The 27,139-nt window shown below is 50.3% G+C and overlaps 1 protein-coding gene across 2 annotated transcripts in view; it reads right to left on the reverse strand.

Annotated features, from left to right (window-relative positions):
• The window catches only part of NUSAP1 (nucleolar and spindle associated protein 1), a 406,214-nt gene that overhangs the window by 190,367 nt on the left and 188,708 nt on the right, over positions 1–27,139 (reverse strand). For both annotated transcript variants that reach the window (XM_085627119.1, XM_085627118.1), the window contains one exon: positions 2,828–3,015. In XM_085627119.1, coding sequence (XP_085483245.1) covers positions 2,828–3,015 — 188 coding nt within the window. The remainder of the gene's footprint in view (positions 1–2,827; positions 3,016–27,139) is intronic.

Genomic DNA, 27,139 nt, shown 5'->3' on the forward strand with positions numbered 1-27,139 from the left:
CCTTCCCCAGACAGAGGACTAATCGCCCGGAGCTCCAGAAGGTTGATGTGAAGCCTGAACCCGGCCGGAGACCAGAGGCCTCTGATCTCCACCTCTCCCATGTGGCCGCCCCATCCCAGAAGGGAGGCATCCGTCACCACAGTGTGGTCTGGTTGGGGAAGGGAGAGGGATCTGCCATTGACCCAATCCTGATTCATAAGCCACCACTGCAGTTGTCGAGCAGTACCCTCCGAGGTCTGGACGCAATCGGACAGATTCCCCTGATGCTGCGCCCACTGGAACTTCAGGTCCCACTGCAGAGCCCGCATATGCCGCCTGGCATGATAGATCAGCAGAATGCAAGAGGCTATGAGGCCCACCAGCCTCAGGGTCATTCTGACCGATACCCGGGACAGAGGCTGAAAGATCGGAATCATAGCCCGAATATCCCAGACTCGGTGTTCGGGAGGATAGACCCGAAACCGCGTCATGTCCAGAACCGCTCCGATGAAGAGGAGCTTCTGAGAGGGAATCAGGTGTGACTTCGGCACATTGATGCAGAACCCCAGCAAATGCAAGAGGTCAGCCGTAGTCTGGAGGTGGGAGACGACTGCCTGGGGCGAGCCCGCCTTCAGCCAGTCGTCAAGATAGGGGGAAGACTGAAACCCCTGATCTGCGCAGATGAGCTGCGACCACCGCCATCCCTTTTGTGAACACCCGAGGAGCGCTGGTAAGGTCAAAGGGTAGCAGGGTGAACTGAAAGTGCTTGTGGCCTACCGTGAACCGCAGGACGGGAATGTAAAAATAAGCGTCCTGCAAGTCCAATGCTACCATCCAGTCTTGCGGGTCGAGGGCAGTCAAGACTTGAGCAAGCGTCAACATATTGAACTTCTACTTCCGGAGGAAGCGATTGATGTCCCTGAGGGCCAAGATAGGACGCAGGCCATTGTCCTTCTTGGGAACCAGAAAGTAGTGGGAGTAACAACCACAACCTACTTCTGGGACAGGAACGCGCTTGATGGCTCCCTTGGCCAAGAGAGTCATAACTTTCTGCTGGAGAAGAGCCGGATGATCCTCCGACATGCGGTGGCATGGCTGGAGGGGTAGTCTCGAAGGGGAGGGAGTAGCCCCTTTGGACTATTTGCAAAACCCACCTGTCCAAAGTGATGGTGCGCCAGTGGGGCAGGTGATGGCAAATCCTGCCGCCCACTAGCGTTTGATGGGCCTGAAAGGTCGGACTAGGAGGGTTTGGAGGCTGTTGCAGAGGGGAGGGGGGAGGGGTTGGTGGACTGGCCCGCCCGCTGGCCCCATGAAAAACTATGTTGGTTCCCACGTCCCCAGCCGTACGAAGGTTGGGTAACTTGCTGCGGCCTGTGGCTCCGAGTACGTAGCGGGGCACCCCTTCCGTAGCCATGAAAGGGGCGAAAAGCAGACTGCGCCTGACGTGAGGAGGGGCCCAAGGACTTGGCCGTAGCCTGTGAGTCCTTAAAGCGCTCTAGGGCGTGGTCTGCTTTGTCACCAAAAAGGTGACGGCCATCAAAGAGCATGTCCATCAAGGTGTTCTGGACATCCCCTGAAAAGCCAGTGGACCTCTTCCAGGCGTAGCGGCGAATCGCTACCGTCATTGAAATAGTCCTGCCCAGAGAGTCGGCCGTGTCCAGCCCACAACGGATCGTAAACTTGGCTGCATCTCTCTGTAAGGCGACAGCCTGGGCGAGCACTGCACGGGCCTCCTTCGGACACTGAGGCAGCACTTGTGCCACCGTACCCCACACTGAGTGCGAATAACAGCCCAAGAGACGTGCGGTGTTTACGGACCACAGTCGTGAGCTGGTGGAAGAGAACATTTTCTCCCCAAGATCGTCCAGCTTCTTGGATTCCCTTTCCAGTGGGGTGGTAGGGAAGGCCCTTTTGGAGGTGGAGGCTTGGACCGGGTCCCGGAAAAGGAGGGAAGCTCGGAGTCGACCCTTCGGGCTCCGCCTGCGGAGACGCGGGAGTAGCACCACCCGCATGCCTCGGCAGATCGGCCAACCGACGAGTAGAAGTCAAAGAGCGACAATGCTTCTTCGACTTCTTCTTATGCTTCGACTTGACCAACTACGAAGATTGATGGTTTTGAACCGGAATGGTGGTGGCTCCGTGACCGGTCCTTCGACCTCCCTCTCGACCAGGACCTCATACGGCACAGAGCCGACGGTCGTTGTTCAAGCAGTTTTCAGGACCACTCCCACAAAGCCTTCAGCGTCAACAACTGACAGCCGGAGCACGACTTGGGGTCGTGGTCGCGCTCCTGGCAAAAGAGCACCATGCGATGCGGATCCATCACCGACATCAATCGGTTACAGGAACCCCAGGCCTTAAAACCGGACATCCCTTGTGCACCTGCTCTGTGTCGGAGACTCGAAACAAGACGTTGACAAAAGTTGACGTCAGCGCGCGAGGGCTACGTCTAAGTAGCTACCGCAACGTCATCCTGGTGACCACGATGCAGACGACGGGCGCAGAGCCAACCGACGCCACCTTCCAATGCTCAGAGGTACTACTGACGAAAACACTTTCCAGATCCAGTCAGACGCCTGGGGGTAATACTAAGGTAAGGAATCTATAACTAACGTGTTTCTTTCAGATATGAAATGTTAATCGAGCATTTGACGGAAGCCCATTTATTATACACAACAGTATATTTTCTTGAATACAATGTTTTTAATATTATCACCATTTTATCCTCACCACGGTTTTCTTTGAAATCATGAGTCGCAAAACTCTACCAAGGTAGACATAAGATGCAAGCAACAACTTGTTGAAGTAAGATTTCTCACAAATGGGAAATTATTAATCCCATATTTACCTCCAGTTTTACGTTTTTCTAGTACTGGCTCAAGATTTAAAGGCTTCCCAAAACTCTTCCTGATAGGATTGCTCTTCATCTGTTCGTTGTTTGGAGTGTCAGTTTCAATGTGAACATAAGGAGACCGCCGTGCCGGTGTCTTAATTAAAGACCGCTTGTGTTCATTGTCTTTTGTAGTCTCCGAGAACCTGAATTTAAAAAAAAAAATTAAAAAAATTAGTGCACTTTGCCTTTTACACACAAACATGTTGTGCCTATAAAAGTGTGTCTTTTACACACAAAAAACAGCGAATTTGGCCACAATGTTTCTGTATTTCAAGTAGTCCTATGCCCTCCTCAAAGTTCAGGTTTCCTTATGTGTTTTAAGTTCCGGCTGTCCACCTTAAAAGTTTGTTACATATTTATCAAGCAACTAGTTTCCCTTAAATTGTGTACAAATGTATTCTCTTTCTTGATATATGTAAGGAAATACATCTTTTTCTATGGTCAAAACCCCAAGTTTTATCAACTAACGCTGCTGGTGCTGTGAGAAGTTGGCCTGATGTATGATGTCACTAGTTCTAGTGTACACCTTATATCAGTCCAAACAACCCTTATGGTGATTGGTTGTAAAGTCAACCTTATAGACCAGCTATCCTTGTGGTAGAATGGACAAGAGCAGTCTTAGGCTAAACTCTGAATGGCATGTGAAGCCAGCTGCGATACCATATATAATCCCTTGAATACCAAATGAAAGGACACCACAACAGATATATATATCAAAATAAAGTGTATTTATTCTAGACAACCCTCAGCACTCTTTATGAGATTAGAGGTAAGTACAACACAGTCTTATTTAAGCATACATTAAGTCACACAGGTAAGTAATACAGTTAGGCCATAGGGGCCACGCAAACCATATACTAAGTAAGTGGTATAAGGACCACTGTCACGAACACAGGTTAGGCCTAGAGAATCGCTGGGGCTACACTATCCTACCAGTTGTTAGGCAGTGGGAGGCCCACGGGATTCAGGTGCAGAGTGGAAATGCGCTAAAGTCGATAGAAATAGTGATGTTTAGAAATAAAGAGTTTTAGGACACTTCGGAAAGAGCTAGGAGAACGAGACTTGGAAACTAGACCCTAGGATAGTCAATACCCTTGTGAGCACCGGAGTACTCAGTTTACCTAGCCCACGGGCTGCGGGTGCATAGGTGTGAACTTGCGTCGGGTTTTGTCGTCGACTCCTATGGATGCCTGAAGAAAAGGTGCTGTAGGCAGTCAGTGAAGAGTGTCCGGTGGATTCCAAGGTTGGAATCAAGAAGGAGGGTACCTGCAAGCAGAGGGGACAGAGTCTAGGTCACCAGCCAGGAGCCGGGAAGGAACCAGGCGATGTCATGAAGATGCAGGTGAAGAGGTGAAGCTTGTCGCAGCAGCCACGGGTACCAGGAGGTGTCGAGGACGACCAGAACCAGGAGGCGAGCTGTCCCACGAGGGCTCTTGCTGTTGGCGGCGTAGATATCCAGTTCGGACCCAACAAGCCTTGGCAAGCGCAACCCACGCAGGATGAAGGATTCACTTCTGTTGCAGACCAGGAAGGCCTGAGGTGCTTCTCTTTCGCAGGGAAGCAAGGGCCGGTCTGGAGGAGCCAAACCAGTGGTGGAAAGTTAAGGGTTCGTCGTCACTGAGTCTACTAGCCAACGGGCAAGTAACCAGACAGACGAGTCGAGCAGGAAAATTCAGAAGGGCCCCACGCAGAACTCATTGAGTGCGGAGGGCTGATCTTCAGTGCAGATGGTGCTCGGGGTTGGAGCTTCTCAATCCCCAGAGCACAACTTCGAGGATGCCTCAGAAGCTGCGCTGGAAGCTAGTAGCCAATTTTCCCAGGTAGCTGGTCCCACGTCTCTAGTCGCCTCCACGGATCTCAGCTTTGCTGTGGATGTGGATCAGGGTCGGAGAAGTCTGGAAGTCAAGGCGCTGGTCGGGCTCTGCAGTCGGTTCCTCGTAGAACTTGGGCAAAGCAAACGGCAGGTCGCTTGTTGGTGCCTGTTTGCACAGGGTGGCCACTCCTTGGCCACAAGGGAGATTCTTGAGTCTTCTTCCGTAGTCGAATGTCGAAGGTCCAGAGTTTCTGTTCAAGTTGCAGTTTTTCAGGATAATCCAAAGTCCTAGGGACTCAGCTCCCTCTCTTATACTAATCTGGGGGGCTGGGTTACCTGCTAGGTCCCTCCTATGGGTGGGACCAGGCAGGGGGTGGTTACACCCCCTTCCCTCTGTCCAGTTTCGCGCCAGGACTGGGGCTGGAGTGCCCCAGCACCGGTTTGAACTGGACTATGCACGGGACACCTTGTGTGCCCCAGGCATGTCTCATTCTATTCATCCCTCCCTGCCCCAATACACTAAGGCCTGTCTGGGGTGGTGCTAGCACCTCCCAAGGCAGGAAACCTATTGTCCAAGCCTCCCTTGCCGGGATCACTCCCAGCAGCAGGAGGTCAGACTTGTGTCTGTGGCAGCAGCATCCATTTTGTGATGCTGGGGCTCTGGTTAACTTTTACCGGGTAAGTAGGTTACAACAGGTCTTCTCCCTCTAGAAGGGAGGGATAATATCCTCATCCCCAGAAATGGGATGGGGGTATTATTCCAAAGTGTTAGACACCTTACACGACATGTTTTGATAAAGCCAAACCATAGTTACCATAACCGTTTATAAGGCACTTTAAGAGTATATGGTGGCTATATCATAGAACAGCTATAAGGACATGGTTCCGAAAGCTGCAGACAGGCTCAGCTCATGCTAGAGCACCATCTCACATGTTACCAAGCACTCTGCCTCCAGGATTGTTAAGGCCTGCCATAGGAGTGGCTGATAGGTACACATGTGTCTATATGTAAGTTAGGTATAGGAATACTACACCTAAGCAAGGGGTGATTACACGACCTTGCCCCAGCTGAGTGATCAGCAAGTTGTGTCATAATGGAAGGCCAGGCCAGGGGTGGCATAATACATGCTGCAGCCCCTGGTAGGCCTAGGGTACACCTATGCCCTGGGTACCTAAGGTACACTGTACAGGGGCCAATAAGGTGATCCTATCCAAATGGGTTATGCACCTAAAGTACATAGTATCAATTTAGAGAGAGAACAGTAGGGCTGTGGGTCTGATTAGCAGGCCCACAGCCACATCTAAGTCGAAAACCAGTAAAGCAAAAGCAAAAAGTGGGGGTGAACATAGAAAGCAGACCCTACTCTCCTACAGGTGTTTCGACTCAATGCCAGTGTCCTGATCCTAAAGTGCAAGTCGAATTGGCTGTACTCATTTGGAAATGACTAACCTAACTGCAAGTTCCTACTAAATGGTACGCCGATACCCAGGACATGTAGGTCAGAGGTGCGCACCAGGGCTAGCAGCACTGGTTGTGCAACCCTGGAGGTCCCCCATGTAAAACAGCCCACCAGTCTGCCACTGTAGACTGAGAGAACAGGATGGAAGTCTCTAGCGGAAGAATCCGTTTCTTACCTTCTGTAACACACTTTTTGGTAAAGATTAGCTAACCGCAGATTTCTCACTGTTCAGTGAACTGGACTCTTCTCATTTAAAAAGGTGCCAATTAGAGATCTGCACACTGGTCACTACAAGCACACTGATCCCTACCAATCTGAAGTTTGGATTCTGCAGCCATGGACGGTTCAGAAAGCAGTTAATTTCACAACTTAAAGGTGGCGTCTATATATGGTCCCATGCATCCTTTCCACAGCTGAGCAACATTGGCGAGGGGCAGCTTGGCGCCACCTCTCAGCACGCAGGGGTACTGCTTAAGATTTTCCAGATTCAGTATGATGCCTGGGGAGTATTCAAAAGGTGAAGAATCTGCTGGTAGAAGTCCATCACAAGGTGTTATAATTTTTTTAATGAAAAAAAAAATCTTCGTAGAATATATATATATTTTTGTTTTTGCACAACAAAGGAGGCGTCACTCCAAAGTCAGGATTTGCACAATTTATTCTTAGCAAAACATTTCAACCAACGCGTTTCAGCCCTCACACAGCTTTTTCCAACCGTGAGAAAAGCCATGTGAGGGCTGAAAGGTGTTGGTTGGAGTGTTTTGCTAACATTAAATTGTGCAAATCCTGACTTTGGAGTGCTGAGTCCTTTGTTGTGCAAACTAGAATTAATGACCACGATCCGGCCCCCATGCAGAGCACCCGCTGTTGAGCGCGCCAGGAAAATCCTAATCATAGTAATGAGCACTGAAAAATCCTGCGGGTGTGTGGGACCATTCAGTGCATACTCCCATTTCAGGAGGATCCCAAGGAATCAAATTATGGCTTCAGGGCTGACCTCCGCAGAGAAAGATGAGTAGATAATTCCGTGCTGATATTTTCTCCACAAAGGGCTCTGAACATTTATGTTAGACCTGTCAGCCCTTTGGGTGGTCCCTCCTCATCATTATTTATTTTGTCCCACTTTTGCCTCATCCCTGTTATTTTTCCTTTTTGGGAACCACCAGACTTTTTAGTGTTGATGCAGGGTCAGGGAGCCATTTTCCCTACCCCTGGAACTTCTGTCTGAGGGCCTGAGCCACAAAATGGTGGCCACCCATTGTCACCTGTGACATCACCAGAACCCACTGAAGGTTTCTAGAACCTTCTGTAACATTCTAGAACCCTGTGACAGTGGGAGGCAGTTTAGAATGTTGGGAGGCCATCTCAGAGTGGCAGTTGGCAACTGACTGGAGAAGAGAGGACAGATATAGAAGGAGGTCGGAGTAAGGCAGCAGGGGTGGAAACCAGTGCTTGGAGTGGGGTCCAGAAACCCACCCTTGATGCTAGTCCCTACTGACCAAGCCCAGCCTAAATCCCTGTGTGGGACCAAGACCAGAAGAACCATCTTAAGGAACTGAACATTTGAAACAGGCCTTAAAGAGGAAGAACAGCAAGTTCCTGACCTGTTCAGTGGTGTCCTCCTGGAGTCCTGACGTCGAGAAGCCTGGAGACCTGGGGCCTGAGGTAGAGAAGCGGCGCTGACAGAAAGCAGACGTCGTACCCGGAGCCGCCAGGGGTCGATTGAGGGCGCCGACGGAGGTCGTGGAGAGGCACCAGAGGTCGAGTAGGGATTCACCAGAGGTGAGGGCGCCGACGGAGGTCGTGGAGAGGCGCCGGAGGTCGAGTGGAGATTCACCCGAGGTCGAGGTGAGGCGTCGACGGGGGAGTGAAGTCCGCCCACCGGAGTCGCCGGAAACTGAGGTGAAGCGCGCCGGAGGTCGGGAGTGGAGATCGCACTCCGGAGACACCCGGAAGCGTGGAGGCCGTGTCCCTGCGACGCCGGAAGGCGACATCGAGTCGAGATCGCCCAGCGACATCGAGTCGAGGCCGCCCAGCGACATCGATCCGGAGCCGCCTCACGGCGTCGACACGGTGCCGAGCAGAGCCGATCATCGTGAAAAAGGCAGTAAGTGGTAGAGGAGGCGTCTGAGGCCCCGTGGAGCCCTAAAAGACCATTCTAGGGGCTAGAGGGGTGTTAGAACCAGCCTGGGAGTGCCAGGGGTGAACTGAGACTGGTGCAGTGACATCTGTGAGTGGCTGTGTAGTTTGGAGGGCCAGATCTTTAGGTGTAGTTTGGAGGGCCTTGTTCTGCCTCAGCTTAGGCCCCAGCCTTGACCAATCTAGGTGGGACACCCCCATGCCACCCAAATGACCACGAGCTGTGTATGGGCAAAGTAAGACCAAGTTACCTCATGAAAGTGATCTGATCTGTAACTGTCATTGATTGCTTTTCCTTATTTATTGAGGGGGCTTTATTTATTTTCTTCCACTAATTTATTCTTGCACTGTATTTATTGTCTGACTGTATTTATTTGCCGTCTGTATTTATTGCACATCTATTTATTCTTTGCTTAACGAGGACCTGAACCTATTTATTGAAATCCCAAAGTAGCATTGTTTATTTGACCTGCTCTTTTAAAGGAAAATCCTATTGTATTGTATTTATGTTATGAAACCTGCAACTAAGAGAAAATAAGATAAAGACATATATATTTTCATCTTGTCTTTCATAATTTTTACGGTGTAGTGTCGTTTTTGGAACGGATGAACGCATGGTTATTGTGAGGGTGTGACGTACGCTTAACACGGTGCCTGACCCCCAACCGCTCGAGCCAAGCTACCACTGTGCTGGGAACCTGGTGACTGCTAACCCGGTTGCCCGGTTTCCAACAATTTACAATTAACTAACTTCATTGCCCATAGTCTAGGTAGCATTTGCATCTTCATTTATTTCTACAGTTAGTAAGTTTATATGTGTACCTGGTTTTTCTGTCCGTATACGGTCAAAGGCCCTCTGGGTCTGTGCTTTTTTTTGGAAAATTATTTGAAATAAAAATTCAACACCTCTAAAAAATCTGCCTTTTCTGCATGGTCCACCCATATTTTTCAACTTTTATTGGACCCTATATTTTTCTTGACTTGGAAATCTGTGCAATTCAACCTTGCTAGCCAGTAGGAACTGCCTCTGCTCCACCTTCACACATGGTCAAATTGGCATATTCCTAGACCTACGGAGTCCCTACTATATGGTATAAAGTGTACCCAGGCTCTGGAAGGTAAATTTCATTAGTGAACTGCAGTACCTATTATTCATCCACTACATTGGAAGTAAAACACAGCTTCAGACTTACCACTGTAGCCTGACAGTAGCAGTGCAAAAACTGCAATTCGACCTGACAGAATAAGCCCCTTTGGTAGGTCAAAATGAACAAGTTACTTACTTTCGGTAACGCTGTATCTGTAAGAGACCTAGATTACTTATAGATTCCTTACCTTAGAATTACCCCCCGGGTGTCAGACTGCATCCGGAGAACTTTTCTTCAGCAGTACCCCTGCGCGTCGGTGGGTGGCATCGGTCGATGCGGCATTCAATGTTGGCGTCGTGGTCGCTGGAATGACATCGCAGAATCTACTTACACGCCGCTCCTGTGCGCCGACGTCCGTTCTTCACACGACATTCCACGCCAGAAGCGCAAAGCAAGACACTGACCACTGGTGCACAAAACTAGGGCCCTGAAAGGGAGTCCCTTACACTAGAAGTCAGTTCGTAGAACGGGGAGGATGGGTGGGGCGGTGAGGCATCCATAACTAATCTGTGTCTCTTACAGATATATCATTACCGAAGCCAAGTAACTTGGTCATCTGAAAGCGACAATGAGTTATGAATTCCTCACCTTAGAATAGATACTTCAGCAATACCACCCCCGGAAGTGGGTATACCAACCAAAGTCTTGGAGAACTGAACAGCCAAAGATGCGGTCTCTCCGGACTTGGCTGTCCAGGCAGTAGTCTTTGGTAACCGTGTGCAATAAAGCCCACGTAGCTGCCTGGCAGATGTCATGAAGGGGGACTCCACGTCCCAAAGCAGTAGTGGCAGGCTTCGCCCTGGTGGAATGGGCACACAACCCCACTGGAGGTTCCTTTTTCGCTGAGTAGCAGATGTTCATGCAAAGAACAACCCATCGAGATATGGTTAATTTTTGCATGACCCGAACTTTTGTGGCGCCCACATAGCCAACAAGGAGCTGATAATCCACCCGGAATTGTTTTGTGCGATCCAGATAGAATGAAAGCAACGTTTTGGATCCATGCGGTGGAGCCTCTCCTGCTCTTTAGAAGGATGCGGATGCGAAAAGAAGGTGCTACAGTGATGCTCTGTCCTATGTGGAAAGAGGTAACCACTTTGGGGAAGAAAGAAGGCCTAGTGCAAAGGACAACTGTGTCCGGATGAACAGCCAGGAAAGGAGGTTTGGAAGAAAGGGCCTGAAGCTCACTCACCCTGTGAGCAGAGGTGATGGCAGCCAAAAAGGCAGTTTTAAGGGTAAAAAAAGGAGGGGACAGTTATGCTGCAGCTCGAAAGGAGCGCACATAAGGTAGGTCAGAATCCAGTTCAAGTCCCACTGGGGCATGACGAAAGGAACAGGAGGAAACAAGTGAGTAATGCCCTTAAGGAAAGGATTTACAATGGGGGACTTGAAAAGAGAAGGCTAATCAGGAAGCGGAAGAAAAGCCAAAATGGCAGAGAGATAGCCTTATAAAGTGCCCAGAGCAGAGCCCTGCTCGGCCAAAGAAAGAATGAAGAGGAGAACCTCTGCAAGGTGTGCAGAAAGGGGATCCACAGCCTCATCTACGCACCATGCCACAAATTTGTTCCATCAACATACATATACAGTTTTCGTGGAGGGACGCCTGGCTACCAAGATAACATTACAGACTTCAGGAGGAAGGTCAAAAGCTGTCAACTGTCGCCGGTCAATCTCCACGCAAGGAGGTGGAGGCTGGACAGGTTCGGGTGGAGGACCGTCCCCTGCTGCTGCGAAAGAGATCCTCCCAAAGGGTCAGTCTGATCGGAGGGTCAATGGCCATGTGCAGAAGCACATGTTACTTACCTTCGGTAATGATAAATCTGTAAGAAACATTAGTTAGTTATATATTCCTTACCTTAGATATACCCCCCAGGCGTCAGACTGGATCCGGAAAGTTTTTTCGTCAGCAGTACCTCTGCATGTTGGAAGGTGGCGGCAGCCAGCGTCGTGGTCACCGGGATGACGTCATGGCAGCTACATTGATGCTGCCCACGTGCGCTGCCATCAGTTCTGTACACGACGTTCGATGCCAGAAACACAGAGCCATGCAAGACACTGACAACTGGTGCACAAAACTAGGGCCCTGAAAGGATGTCCTTAACCCTAGAAATCAGTTCGCAGAATGGGGAGGATGGGAAGGGCGGTAAAGAATCTATAACTAATGTTTCTTACAGATATATTGTTACCAAAGGTAAGTAGCTTGTGCATCTGAAAGAAACACGTTAGTTATAGATTCCTTACCTTAGAATAGCTACTCCAGCAATACCATCTCCGGTTTTGGGTCTACGAACCAAGATCGCACCAGAAAGTCCTGGAGAACAGAACGGCCAAAGAAGCCATCTCTCCGGACTTTAGGCTGTTCAGGCAGTAGTGTTTGGTGAACGTGTGCAGCGATGCCCACGTGGCCGCCTGACAGATGGCATTCAGAGGAACTCCTCTTCCCAAGACAGTAGTGGCTCCCGTCGCCCTGCTGAAATGGGTGCGTAGCCCGACTGGAGGCTCCTTTTTAGCCAGAGAATAAGTCTTAATACACAACACGACCCATCGACAAATGGTGCGTTTGTGTACAGCCTGACCCTTCTTTGCGCCTACATAGCCAACAAAAAGTTGATCATCCACCCGGAACTGTTTCGGACAATCCAGCTGGGAGAGCGCACGTTTTGGGTCCAGACGGTGGAGCCTCTCTTCTTCCTTTAAAGGATGCGGTGGCGGAGAGAAGGTGGGCAAAGTAATGGTCTGCCTGATGTGGAAGGCAGTGGCCACCTTAGGAAGAAAAGATGGACGGGTCCGGAGAACCACCTTGTCCGGATGAACAGTCAAGAAAGGAGGTTTTGAAGAAAGAGCCTGGAGCTCACTCACCCTTCTAGCAGAAGTGAGGGCTACCAGGAAATCAGTCTTAAGAGTTAAGAGACGTAAGGGACAGTTATGAATCGGCTCAAAGGGAACGCACATTAATTAAGTTAGTACAAGATTCAAGTCCCATTGAGGCATGACAAAGGGGACTGGAGGAAAAAGATGTGTTAAGCCTTTAAAGAAACGGTTAACTACTGGGGACTTGAAAAGAGAAGACTGATCTGGCAGCCGTAGGAATGCATAGATCGCTGGAAGATAGCCCTTGATAGTGCCCATACCAGAGCCCTGCTGGGCTAAAGAGAGAAGAAACTAGAGTACTTCAGAAAGAGGGGCAGAAAGGAGATCCACAGCCTTTGCTGTGCACCATGCCACTAATTTGTTGCACCGGCAGGCGTATACCGTCTAAGAGGAGGGACGCCTGGCTGCCAAGATAACATCACAGAATTCGGGAGGCAGGTCGAAAGACGTCAACTACCGCCGCTCAATCTCCACAAAAGGAGGTGGAGATTGGACAAGTTCAGGTGGAGGACCGTCCCCTGCTGCTGAGACATTAGATCCTCCTGAAGAAGCAGTCTGATCGGAGGATCGATGGCCATGTTGAGCAGCTCGGAATACCAGACTCTTCGTGCCCAAACCAGATCCACAAGAATGACTTGGGCCCAGTCGTGCCTGATCTTCAGCACTCTGGGCAGAAGTGGTATAGGAGGAAAGGCGTACAACAGACCGCAAATCCACTCGTGACGAAAAGCGTCGCCGAGCGAGTGCCGCCTTGGAAATTCCAACGCGCAGAATTGCTGACATTGCGCGTTCTCTTCGGTGGCGAATAGATCTAACCAAGGCTCTCCCCACTGCTGAAAGAGCACCATACCAGAGTGAAGACCCCTATCGTGCTCAATCATGCACCTGCGGCTGAGTTAGTCGGCCCTGGCGTTCAGGAAACCTGCCAGGTGTTGAACCACCAGGGATATGCCCTGATGTTCCAGCCATGTCCAGAGGCGGAGGGCCTCCTGACATAGGGTGCACAACCCCACCCCGCCCTGTTTGTTGCAGTACCACATGGTGGTGGTGTTTTCCGTGAACACCTGCACGACTCTTCCCCAGACAGAGGGAAGGAATGCTTTCAGTGCAATAAGAATCACCCGTATCACCAGAAGGTTGATGTGGAGCCCAGACGCCGCCAGAGACCAGAGGCCTCTGATCTCCGCCTCTGCCATGTGGCCGCCCCATCCCAAAAGAGATGCATCGTCACCACTGTGTGGTCCAGTTGGGGAAGGGAGAGGGATCTGCCACTGACCCAATCCTGGTTCGTAAGCCACCACCGCAGTTGTTGTGCAGAGCCCTCCGAGATCTGGACGTAATTGGACAGATTCCCTTGATGCTGCGCCCACTTCAACTTCAGGTCCCACTGCTGAGCTCGCATATGCCACCTGGCATGATCGACCAGCAGGATGCAGGAGGCCATGAGGCCCAGCAGCCTGAGGGTCATTCTGAGCGAAACCCGGGATAGAGGCTGAAAGATCTGAATCATAGCCCGAATATCCTGGACTCACTGTTCGGGAGGATAGACCCGAAACCGCGTCGTGTCCAGAACAGCTCCGATGAAGAGGAGCTTCTAAGAGGGAGTAAGGTACCACATCGGCACATTGATGGAGAACCCCAGCAGGAGGTCGACCGTAGTCTGGAGGTGGGAGACAACAGCCTGGGGCCCGCCATCACTTTCGTGAACACCCGAGGGGCACTGGTAAGGCCAAAGGGGAGCACGGTAACCTGAAAGTGCTCGTGGCCTGCCGTGAACCGTAGGTAATGCCGGTGGGTCGGCAGGACGGAGTTGTGAAAATAAGGGTCCTGTAAGTCCAACGCTATCATCCAGTCTCCAGGTTCGAAGGCAGACAAGACCTGAGCCAGTGTCAACATCTTAAACTTCTTCTTTATTATTAACATTTGTTAGGCGCAAAACGAATCATCCCCAAGGGGATCTCTCGGTGCCACAATATCATAAGAGCAGAGGGGAGACAACTGATTAGTGACTAAACAACCAGGTTTCAAGACGTTTTTTAAACTGCCCTATGGTGGGGCAATCGCGACTGTCATCTGGCAACTTGTTCCAGTGGGAGGGAGCAAGATGCGAAAATGAACGGCCTCCCATTCGGATGTTATTAATCCTCCTAGGGCACACCAGCCGCCGATCGCTAGACCTCAGTTGCCGGAAAGGAATTTAAGGTATTAGCTTTCACTGAGGTAGGCCGGACGATGCCCCTGTAGAGTTTTAAATACCAGACACAGAAGCTTGAATACTGCTCGTTTCCTAATGGGCAGCCAGTGGAGAAGGCGCGGGAGAGGTTCCGAAGGTGATGGAGAGGGTCGATTGAGGGCCAGACGAACAGCTGTGTTCTGCACAACCTGCAGCCTAGAGAGCAGATCTTACCTAATCCCTACCAATAGGGAATTACCGTAATCTAGCCTACTTACTAGTAGTGCCTGTATGAGCGACTTTCTTGCTGAAAGAGGAAGCCAAGCAAAAATCTTAGAGCATACGCATAAGGCCGAAGCAGGTGCCTGAAATGCTTTTCACGTGTTCTTCTATGAAGAGTTTGTCGTCCACAATTCCTTCAGGAGGAACGGTTGACGTTCCTGAGATCAAAGATAGGACGCAGGCCCTTGTCCTTCTTAGGCACCAGAAAGTAGTGGGAATAAAAACCATGATCTACTTCTGGGGCAGGAACGCCCTCGATGGCTCCCTTGGCCAAGAGAGCCCTAACTTTCGGGTTTGAGAAGGACAAAGTGATCTTCCGACATGCGATGGATTTGAGGTGGTATCGATGATGGGGTAGTCTTGAATGGGGAAGGGGGTAGCCCCTAAGGACTATCTGCAAAACCCACCTGTCCGATGTGATGTTGAGCAAGTGGGAGATGGTAATTGCGAATTCTGCAACCCACTGGTGATAGTTGGCCCTGAAAGGTCGGAATAGGAGGGTTTGGTGGCTTCTGCAGAGGGGGCGCTAGAGGACTGGCCCGCCCCCCCTGAATCCACATCCCCGGCACGCAGAGGCTGGACAGCTTGCACAGGCCTGTGGATCTGGGCGGAACGTGACAGGGCACCCCTTCCGTAGCCACGAAAGGGGCGAAAAGCAGACTGCGCTGGGCAGGAGGTGGAAGCGAGGCCCAAGGATCTGGCCGTAGCCCTAGAATCCTTAAAGCGCTCGAGCGCTTTCTCTGCCTTGTCGCAAAACAAGAGACAGCCATCAAAGGGCATGTCCAAAAGTTCTGCTTGGACATCACCGGAAAAGCCAGGGGACCTCAGCCAGGCGTAGCGTCTCTGTGCTACTGACGTGGAAATCGTCCTGCCTAATGAGTTGGCGGTGCTCAGCCTACATTTAATGGTGAACTTCGCTACATCTCTCCCTTCGGCAACTGCACAGGAGAGCACGGCCCGGCCTCCTTTGGGCACTGTGGTAGCACCTGCATGACCGAGTCGCACACCGAGTGGGAGAAACGGCCCAAGAGACATGCGGTGCTTACTGACCGCAGTCCTTCGCTGGAGGAAGAAAACATCTTCGTCCCAAGGCGGTCCAGTGTCTTGGATTCCCCATCAGGTGGTGCGGTAGCAAATGCACCCTTCGAAGTCAATGATTGGACCACCAAGCCCTCAGGGGTGGGATGTTGGGAGAGGAAAATATTGGGTCGCCTGGAGCTGGGCAGTGGTGTTGGGCAATCAACCTGTCCACAGGAGCACCTGTGTTGGGCTTGGACCAGGTGCCCAAAAAAATGTCCGTAAAGGGCTTCATTGACCGGCAGCGCAGAGGCTCTGAAGAGGCAGCTGTCGGCTGAAGCTCCTCGGTCAGGTGGTTAGTCCTGACCGCCACAGTAGAAAGCTGAAGGTTTAGGGCCTTGGCCGCCTAACGCAACACCACTGCGCAAGATACACCCTCCTCCGTAGTCACGGTAGGGGGAGATAGCATAGCAAGGTCTGGGGAGGTGTCCAGAACACTGGCTTCACCAAACTCCTCTCCAGACAGTTCCTCTAACTGGTCTGCCAAAGGGTCCCAGTCCTCCTCTGCTGGCCACTCGGGCGATAGGGCACACCAGGGGAGAACAGTGGTACAAAAGTACCGGTCTGCGCCGGTCCAGACGTCGGTAGATGCCGGTCTGGCTCCGTGTCTATATCGAGGGGAGACCGGGGTCGACATCGGCTGGGGACACTACCAGCGTCAGAGGGGGCGGAGGTATCACCACTGGATTCGGCGACAGAGGTGTCATGAGGTCGACCGGCACCGATCCGGTTGCAGACCTGTATCCCTGGGGTGCCGAAGCCGTTGGCATCTTAGGCCTAGAGCCCCCAGCAGAGTCCACAGGGCCCGATGGGGCACCAGCAGAGTCAGGCTGCCAAAAGATGGAATTGAGCGCTTCGTAAAAGCTACGAAGTTTGGCAGGGATCGCTCCGGCTCCCGGGAATGCTAAAGCCGACCCAAAAGGCCCCATGGGCGGAGCCAGACGTCTACCTTCTGCTTCCCGTGTTGTGTTAGCCGACTGACAGGGAGAACGCATAGAGCAACGGTGCTTCTTCGCCTTCTTCTTGCACTTTGACTTACCCGAAGACTTTGAAGAGGAGTGGTGGTGACAACTCCGTGACCCGTCCCGCAACCTCCCTCTCGAATGGCGCAGACTGCCAGGCCTCAAGAAGCTTTCGAGACCGCTCCCGCAAAGACTTCGGGTTCACGGCCAAACACCAAAGGCACAAAAGGTGTGGGTCCGCAAACAACATCAGTTGTGACAGGAGTCACAAGCCTTGAAGCCGGTTCAAGGACGGGATAACCCTGCATGCACCAGGAGTTGAACGACTGGAGAAGATGTCGACAAAAGTCGCAAAAAGAGTCAAAGTGACTCGAGGTACCACTCTCTCCAGATCTGCGCTGGCTGGCGCGGAAAAACTGAAGAACTGACGTCAGCGCACAGGTGCAGAGTAAGTAGATACCACGACGTCATTCCGGTGACCACGACGCCTACAGAGAATGCGGAGTAGACCGATGCCATCCACCAACGGGCAGGGGTACTGCGGACGAAAAATTCTCCAGATCCAGTCTGAGGCCTGGGGGTAATTCTAAGGATGGAATTTAAAAGGGGAAATATGTATGGTATTTATTGTACAATGTGGATTTTAAAGTGTTATAACCCAAAATCTGCATGTTATTCCCCAATAATTTATCAAAGGTGCTATTTATCTGACATGATCTAAAGTACTCCATGGTATTGTTGTTCTTCGGGTGTGCTAAATAGCACCTATACTGTAATCTGGCCCTACGTTTTTTTCTCAGAAACTGTATGATCAGAACTTGGGCACTCTTGTTCCCTTCCTGACTATTACTCCACTTAGTAATACACCTGTATGTCTAATCTATTGCTACTCCTTAACATTTTTATATTGTCAAAGTTTATGTAGACAGCTGACTTCTGTCCAGGTTTAGAAGTCTAAAAATCTCAAAGGATGTTACTTGTGTATGGCTTCTATTTAATTCTATTGTGCAAAATAGTGGATTCAAATGCCAGTTGTTCATTGCTATGATCTAGGACCAGTGAAAACTGGGTTGGTGGTTGCTAATCTGTTCGTTCTTCCTCGCCTTTTCTCCCCCACATACTTGCAGTTAGTGTCCAAGGAGTAATTATGCAGGAGGAAAGCATTCAGGGTGGCCAGAGTGGCTGCCTAAAAGAAATAGGATTGATTTATTTTAGAAATCTTCTTAACTGCACCAGTTCTAAAATAGTAAATATAGAATTGATGGAATAACACTTGATGCACAACACTGTCCGACAAGCACTGTACTATCTCCTTGCCACAGTGCCTCAAGATAATGCTACTGTGATAGTGTTCTACTGGTGATAGGAACTGTGTAAGCTTAGTCACAAATTCTAGATAAACAGTTTCTATAAATTTGTTTGTCAGAAGTAATATTGACATATACAACTCAATTCCTCAGTACAGTCAGTGGGATGAAGTGTGTGAAAGAAAAGAACTTGCTGCTACAGGTAAGAGACCTTGTCTAAGAGTTCTTTCTTCTGTTAGTAGGCATAACATTAGGGTTTGTCACTGAGCACATAAAAAAATACATGACTATCAGTCATTATCCATCATCTTCCCAACATGATCTTATTATAGGAAATATCCAGCATTCTAGATTACATTCCAGATCAGAAACAAGGATTCTTCCCATGTCAGTGAACTCACAACCTGTCAGTCATATCCAGAAACCTTGTCATAACCTTTTGCAAGTCTGCAAAGGACTGGATGAAAATAGCGGGAGAAGTTACTTAACTTCTGTAACTGTGTTTCTGGTGTATATTCTAACTGAACATTCCTCACCTTTAGACTATCCCCATGCACCTGGCTGATTTCTGGGGAATTGTGCCAGTAATACTCCTGTGCACTAGTAGGTGTATGGCTCTGCAGTGACTCCATAAGTGACGAAGCAGAGACAAATAGAAACGCCGTCCCTGAGCGTAAACATCAGTTTCTTGTGCCTTCCTCCTTACTCATCCTCAAGTAAGTAATGTAGTAGAAATTTACCTAGACAATGCGCTGAATTCCTAAAAGAAGGCTTTTTTATGTTGAAGAGACCTCTTCACAAAACAAAGATGTGGGAGGGTAACAAGGAATCTGTAGTTAGGTGGTGTGCCACCAGAAAGAGGTTACTGAAGTAAGTAGCTTGTTCTTTTGATGGATACTTCTACCCGTAGATTCATTGACTTTAGAATCGATACAGTATCAGTAACTGCAAAAGGTGGAGGGTCTGGAGAGTGAATTTAGATAAATAAAAGTCCTCCAAAACCAAGCAGTAGAGGTGACCTTCCGGTCAGAAACCAAGATCAGCAGTGTTTTGTAAACGTATGCTCCGATGCCCACACAACAGCCTGGGCGATGAATAGGCATACCTCACACCAAAGCGGTTAAAGTGGACTTGGCCCTGGTGGAAAGCACTCAAATATGAAGGGAGTCACAACTTTTGGAAGACATGCAACACAGGTCCCCAGTACCAATTTCTCCGGAAAGAAGGTGGTGCAAGGTGGCTGCTCGAAGCGTGCTCCACTGATCAAGGACACTGTGCGCCACATCAGGTCTGAGGTGCAACTCCGACTGCCAGACAGTGCCTGCTTAGTTTATCTCTCTGGCATTCTAGGTGGATGCAGCAGGGAAGATGTAAATGCAGGCTTAAGCAGGATCCAGAACCCCACAACATTGTCTCCAATTCTCCCAGATTCCTCCTCCCCAACCCACAAACCCAGTAGTAACGTGAGAGAGGCCTTCTGCAGGTCAGCATCTACCAGCCACGACTGCAGATTCTGTGCATAGGAATCCTTAGGGATCTGAATGGAGACAGTTAGCCCTGATGCTGGGCCCAATGAGATATGAAGGTCCACTACAGAACCCACATGTGCCACACAACATTTGGGTAAGAAGAAAACATAAGGCTAGAAGGCCAAAAAACACCATAGGCATTCTCAAGCCCAGGACTGATCCCGGAATATTAAAATAATATCTGAAGATCCCATACTCGCTGCGTCAGAGGAAAAGCTTTGAACACCACCATATTCAGAAGTGCCCATGGAATGGAATCCTACGTGTAAGGCTCAGGTGGGACTTCGGCTTGTTGTCACAAGTTTGCTGCTGTCCAGAGGTGATGTACGACTGTGGCAATGCTACCTTCAGCAAACAAATGTACAGAAAAACATCTACTCCCGACCTTCGGAGATGGGCGGCATAAACCAACAACACTAACTCCTGAGGGTCTGAGGCAAGGCAGTAGGGGAGCACAGTAAAATGAAAGCGTTTCTGGCTTACGTAACGCCCACAGGGTATATTCAAATATGCATCCTGCAAGTCCACGGACACCATCCAGTCTCCAGCATCTAGAGGATGCAGGATCTGTCTCAGAGTGAGCATTTGGACCTATACGCCTTCAGAAAGGTGTTTAGCAGGCCGAGGGCCACATCAGGGCTAAGGCCTCCATCCTCCTTTCGAATGACAAAATCATGCGAATAGCATCCTTCCCCTTCTTAGATTCATGTACGCCCTGTATGGAACACTTGGACATCAGAAGTTTGACTTGCTGCATCAGGATTGCAGAGTGTTCCTCAGAGAGCTGCTCTGGTGCAAGTAATAGGTGGGTTGGAAAGGAGAGAAAGGGCAGGGCATCGCCCTTTGAACAATCTGTAGAACCACAGTCTGAAGTTATGGTGCTCCAGCAGTTGAGGAAACGCTGTATTCTACCAACCAACCAGGTTAACAGTTGAGGTACAAGTTGGGAGGGCTGAAGTTTTCTGTAAGCTAGGCCCCTGTAATAGAGACAATGACATTTCTCTATTGGTGGGTGTTAGACCTGTCAGCCCTTTGGCAGTTCCCTCCTCATTTTATTTTTGTCCCTTCCCCCCTTTCTCATTTTTTCTGTCTACCAAACTTTTTGGGTGCTGATGTAGAGGTTCTGGGCGCTTCACCCTCACTACCTGAGGGGGAGGCGCAAGGTGCCCCACTGAGGAAACTAGATGAGGGAGGTTAGAGTTACAAAATGGTGGCCATAACTGTCGCCTCTGAGCCTGGGCCATAGGCTGTCATGGGGGATTCCAGAACCTTCTGGGTCCCTCTGGCTAGTCAGGGCCCAGGCTATATATAGGGGTGAGGGGCGGCGGCCATTTTAGAGAGATGGTGTGAGGTGAGGAGCCAGGAGGCAGGCACTTGCGTGGGGAGGTGGGTGCACTAAAAGGAGAGATTGACTGTCCTTTGGGCCGGCTATTTTCCCCCTGGTTGACACCGCCCTCTATCTGGTGACCTGACCCGGCTGGTAGCCTCTGTCCTCAGGGAACAAGTCGTCAAGTAGGGCAAATCGCCTAGCTAGGATCCCTGAGAGACACAAAGATAAGGAGCTCCCTTCATCGATCCATTGCCCCCTGCCACTGTGATTCCCCGGAACCCTTGAATGCCCAAACCTTGAGACGGTCTGCTGTTCTGAGGTGGGAAAGTGATCAGCGCCGCAGCCCCAGGAGTGCTGGCTGCGTAGGTGGTTTGTTCCTGCGCTGTAGACCGAGGCTTCCCTGAAGAGAATCGCTGTCCCAGTGTCTGGAGGCACGGCCCTCTGAGAGAGAGAGAGAGAGAGAGAGAGAGAGAGAGAGAGAGAGGCGTCACCGAGGCTTCCTGTGGGCCACGCTAGGACGAAGCCGATTACTCGCATCACCTGACGGGGGCGGGCTGCCAAACGCCGCCCCCGCCGTAGTTCCATTGGTTGGTTGGGCCACGCCCCCGCCGGAGTGTCGTGAGCAGCTGCGGGCCTCGGCACCTGTGAGGAAAGCCTGGAATCCAGCGGAGCTCCCTGGCCACGTCTGGCCCGTCCGGGAGCCCCGCGCCTTTCCCCGTCGACCCGGACATCGCCGGGAGGGAGCCAAAGTGAGCGCTTTCAAACCCGCGAGGGTCCAAGAATCAGGTAACCCCTGGGGGAGGCGGGCGGAAGGCCGGAGAGAGGCCCAGGACTCGCCCCTCCCCCGGGGTAGTGCTTCATAAGCCGGGTGTGCCCACACGGCTCCCGACGAAGGAGTAGACTGGTCCACGCCCTCTGCCCCTGCAGGACTCACAAAGCGTCAGGATAAGTCTCGGACTGCTGGTCCGGGACCTTTGGCCCCAACCCCTTCAAAGCGCCCGTTTCAATTTGTTATATTCCTCCGCCCTGGTTGAGGGGCCTCATGTAATGCGCTATGTCAAGCGACCGTAGTAGCAAGCGCTATTGAGTTACCAGGTGTAGCGTGAGGGTAGGAATTAGGATCCAGAGGCGCTAGTGATCTGCTAAGGATGGCGCTGTGTCCACCTGTCATACTTTGAAGCAGTATTAAGTGTTGTGGGCGGCGCTAGGTTGATAGGGCCTGGTTTTCAGCACAAGCAATGTACATGCTATGTGTTGCATATTATTTATTGACCCTATTTAAAGTAGTGCAATGCTAAGTGCGGCCTATTATTTATTGACCTTTACCAGGTAATGTCGGTATCATATGCGACTGTGTAGTTTTTCACTCAATTCAGGTCATGGTTATGTGCGGCACTAAAGCGACTGTCTCTATTCAAAGTACTAATCCACTACTGTGGGTGGTGTAATCATTGATTTGTCCTGAAGAGAAAAGAAAAGAAGAGACAAGAAATAAGGGAAGATAAAGGTTTTCCATCTTTCTCAGTTTCCTGGTGTAGCATCATTTTTGGTGGTGGTGCGCTGGAGTGCGAGATGAGTGTGGTGCAAGCACGAAACGCGAACGAGTATAGGCCTTCCCCCTTAAGCCAAGCTACCCCCGGATCTTAGGTCCAACAGTGGGGAAATTGTTTAACCCCAGAGAACAGGCTGTAGCAGGACTGTCCTTGTATTATTGCAGCACCAAGTTAGCTTTTTCTCCAAAGAACATAGAGCCATAGAACATATCCATTAGGGGTACCTTCTACATCTCCAGAAAAAACATTATTTTATTCAGGTGGGTCTTATGAGCAAAACACTCGTGCCAATAGCTCTGACAATGCATTCTGTAGTTTTCACCGGAACATATACTTGGCTGCATCCTGACCATCATTTATTATTTGGGACAAAGAGGCAATGAGATCTTCCTGGATGGCTGGGCATATGTCACTGGCCCTATCGCAAAATGCGTGGTTGTACTGGCCCAAGAGACTAAATGATTTAAGGGCTAGACTCCATGAAGAAAACATTCTGTTTACATAAGCCTCAAGTCTTTTAGATTCCCTATGGAAAAGAAACAAATTAGAATTGACCTTACTTGTTGAGGATTGAACAATTAGGCTCTCTTTTGTGGGAAGCTTGGTCAGCAACTCCGGGTCACCAGAAACTAGTGTATTTCACCAAGCACAGATCAACTGACTTGTGGACATGATTAGTCTGAAGGGCAACAGTAATGCCTTCATTTAAAGGCAATAATTAGTTAGATGAAGCTAGCCCTGGTTGAAGAAATCTAAGTAAACACATTTGATTTAGTCTCAATAGTGCGTGACTGCAATCCTAGTGTTTCAGCTGCCCTCCGAACTGTCATTGCAAATGATGCACATCATCGGTGAACCAAGTGGAGAGTCAAGCTCTGTTTCAGGAGAGGACTCCAGCCAACTGGTATTTTAGAAGTCTATATAAAATGAATCATCAGTATAATGTATAATGAGGAGGCACCAATTCCTCTCATTCCTCATTGTCACTGTCCTCTCAGCTCTGTGTTCAAAAGGGGGTAAAAAATAAAAGAAAATTAATGAATCCTCTGCGGATACGGATGTTGAGGCAAAGGTCAGCAACCGGAATCTGGTTGCATAAGAATTGCGTGCATTTTCATGATTTCATCATGTTACACAAGCCAGGGTGGATAGAAGTCAGTTAGGGGCCAGAAACCAGCATCTGGATTGGATCATCAACCAGCAATGTGTGTGTCAGTACATAAGTATTTCGTGGGGACCATGAAGCCAGAATAGAAGTCAGTTCTGGATTCTCAGTGGACCCAGTAGCTGGTCCCAAAGAGGCAGTCATGGTCGCAGGTGGACCCGCCAGTAAAAGTGCGAAAAAGTGCCTTTTTTGGTATGGTTAGCCTCCACCTTTTCACCTGGTTTTGACGTGGTTTTCCACAATTGGAACTTCTGTCCACTGCAAGTCCCTAGTAAGTGGCACCCCTGGCCTGGGAGCTGAAGAGGTTAGCCTGGGATCCCCCCTCACTGGGACCATAAAAAATAAATAATCCATATTTGTAAAATGCGAACATATCACCCTGTAAGGCGCTGGGGGCCGTCGGGGAGATTAAGTGAGCTATTGCCCATAGTCACATAATGCTGAGCTGACTGCCGTCTGGCACGGTGAGGGCAGATCTGAATGAGCAGATGAACAAGTTACTTAGCTTCGGTAACGATATATCTGTAAGAAACATTAGTTAGTTAGATTCCTCACCTTAGAATATCCCCTGGCGTCAGACTGGATCCGGAAGATTTTTCGTAAGCAATACCCCTTGCGCGTCGCTAGGCGTCGTCTGCGGCTCCGCGTCTGTCGACGGCGTCGTGCGCCGGGATGACGTCGGAGTACTTAGACGCCGCCCTCGCGCGCTGACGTCAGTTCTTGTACATAGCCTTCCGCGCCAGGAACGCAGAGCCATGCAAAGACCGACACTGGTGCCAAAAACTAAAATCTATGGGCCTGAAAAGGATAACCTTAACCCTAGATGTCAGTTCGCAGAACGGGGAGGATGGGTGGGTCGGTGAGGAATCTAACTAACTAATGTTTCTTACAGATACATCGTTACCGAAGGTAAGTAACTTGTTCATCTGAAAGAAACACGTTAGTTAGATTCCTCACCTTAGAATAGATAACCAAGCAATACCATCCCCGGTGGTGGGTCTGCGAACCAAGATCACACCAGAAAGTCCTGGAGGACAGAACGGCCAAAGAAGCCATCCCTCCGGACTTGGCTGTCAAGGCAATAATGCCTGGCAAACGTGTGTAGCGAAGCCCACGTTGCCGCCTGACAGATGTCCTGCAAAGGGACACCCTGTCCCAAAGCAGTAGTAGCCGCAGTGGCCCGAGTAGAATGGGCGCGCAGCCCAGCAGGAGGGTCCTTTTTTGCCAAGGAATAACAAATTTTGATGCACAAAACGACCCACCGAGAGATGGCTTTCCCCTTCTTAGCACCCACGTATCCAACGAAAAGTTGGTCGTCCACCGGGACTGCTTTGTGCGGTCCAAATAAAAGGAGAGCGCACGTTTCGGGTCCAGACGGTGGAGCCTCTCTTCCTCTTTAGAAGGATGCGGAGGCGGAAAGAAGGCGGGCAAGGTGACAGACTGCCCAAGATGAAATGGAGTCACCACTTTCGGAAGAAAGGAGGGACGAGGCCGAAGGACAACCTTGTCCGGATGAACAGACAGAAAAGGAGGCTTTGAAGATAAAGCCTGGAGCTCACTCACCCGTCTAGCCGAGGTGATGGCTACCAGAAAAGCAGTCTTAAGAGTCAGAAGACGAAGGGGACAATTGTGAAGAGGCTCGAAGGGAGCGCACATCAGGAATGTCAAGACAAGATTCAAGTCCCACTGAGGCATTACAAACGGAACAGGAGGGAACGTGTGAGTAATGCCCTTTAGAAAGCGTGTAACTACAGGGGACTTGAAAAGAGAGGGCTGATCAGGAAGCCGCAAGAAGGCAGAGATGGCAGCAAGATAACCTTTCAGGGTGCCCAGGGCAGAGCCCTGCCGGGCCAAAGAAAGAAGAAAGAGGAGAACCTCAGAAAGAGGGGCGGAAAGGGGATCCACAGCCTTTGCTGTGCACCATGCCACAAATTTGTTCCACCGGCAGGCGTATACCGTCTTTGTGGAGGGACGCCTGGCTGCCAGAATGATATCACAGACTTCAGGAGGCAAGTCGAATGGCATCAACTGCCGCCGCTCAATCTCCATGCATGGAGGTGGAGGCTGGACAGGTTCGGGTGGAGGACCGTCCCCTGCTGCTGCGACAGAAGATCCTCCCGAAGGGGCAGACGCATCGGAGGATCGGTCAACATACTGAGTGTAGGAAGGTGGATATCTGACTATGGTTACCCCCAACTTTTTGCCTAGTGTCTAGCTGGTTTTTCGACTTAGTTGGCCTGAGATCCTGCCATTCAGGGTCTCAGGCTGTCTGCTCTCTCTTTAAAATGGACTCCATGTACCCTAGGTACATTCCCAATTGGTAAGGATCACCTTATTGGACCCTGTACAGTGTACCCTAGGTACCCAGGGCATAGGTGTACCCAAGGCCTCCCAGGGGCTGCAGCATGTATTATGCCACCCCTGGTCTGGCCTTCCAATCAGACACAACTGGCTGATCACTCAGCTGGGGCAAGGTCGTGTAATCACCCCTTGCTTAGATATAGTATGCCTATATCTACCCTTATATATAGACACATGTGTACCTATCAGTCACTCCTATGGCAGGCCTTAACAATCCTGGAGGCAGAGTGCTTGGTAACATGTGAGATGGTGCTCTAGCATGAGCTGAGCCTGTCTGCAGCTTTCAGAACCATGTCCTTATAGCTGTTCTATGATATAGCCTACCATATACTCTTAAAGTGCCTTATAATCTTAAACGGTTATGGTAACTATGGTTTGGCTTTATCAAAACATGTCGTGTAAGGTGTCTAACACTTTGGAATAATACCCCCATACCATTTCTGGTGATGAGGATATTATTCCTCCCTTCTAGAGGGAGAGACATGTTAAAATCCTACTTTGCTGTTTAACTCTAACCAAAGCCTCAGCATCACAAAATGGATGCTGCTGCCACAGACACGAGTCTGACCCCCTGCTGCTGGGAGTGATCCTGGCAAGGGAGGCTTGGACAATAGGTTTCCTGCTTGGGGAGGTGCTAGCACCTCCCCAGACAGACTTTAGTGTATTGGGGCAGGGAGGGCAGAAAGGAATGAGACATGCCTGGGGCACACAAGGTGTCCCATGCACAGTCCAGTTCAAACCGGTGCTGGGGCACTCCAGCCCCAGTCCAGGCGCGAAACTGGACAAAGGGAAGGGGGTGTAACCACCCCCCTCCCAGGTCCCACCCATAAGGCGTGACCTAGCAGGTATCCCAGCCCCCCAGATTAGTATAAGAGTGGGAGTTGGGCCTCAAGAGATTAGATTATCCGGAACCTGCAACTTGAACAGAAACTCTGGACCTTTGACATTCGACGAAAGAAGAAGACTGAAGAATCTCCCTTGTGGCCAAGGAGTGGCTACCCTGTGCAAACAGGCACCATCAAGAGACTACCCTTTGCTTTGCCCACGTTCTACGAGGAACCGACTGCAGAGCCCGACCAGAGCCTTGACTTCCAGAC

This window comes from Triturus cristatus, chromosome 9 (genome assembly GCF_964204655.1).
Source record: "Triturus cristatus chromosome 9, aTriCri1.1, whole genome shotgun sequence".
Lineage (NCBI taxonomy): Eukaryota > Metazoa > Chordata > Amphibia > Caudata > Salamandridae > Triturus > Triturus cristatus.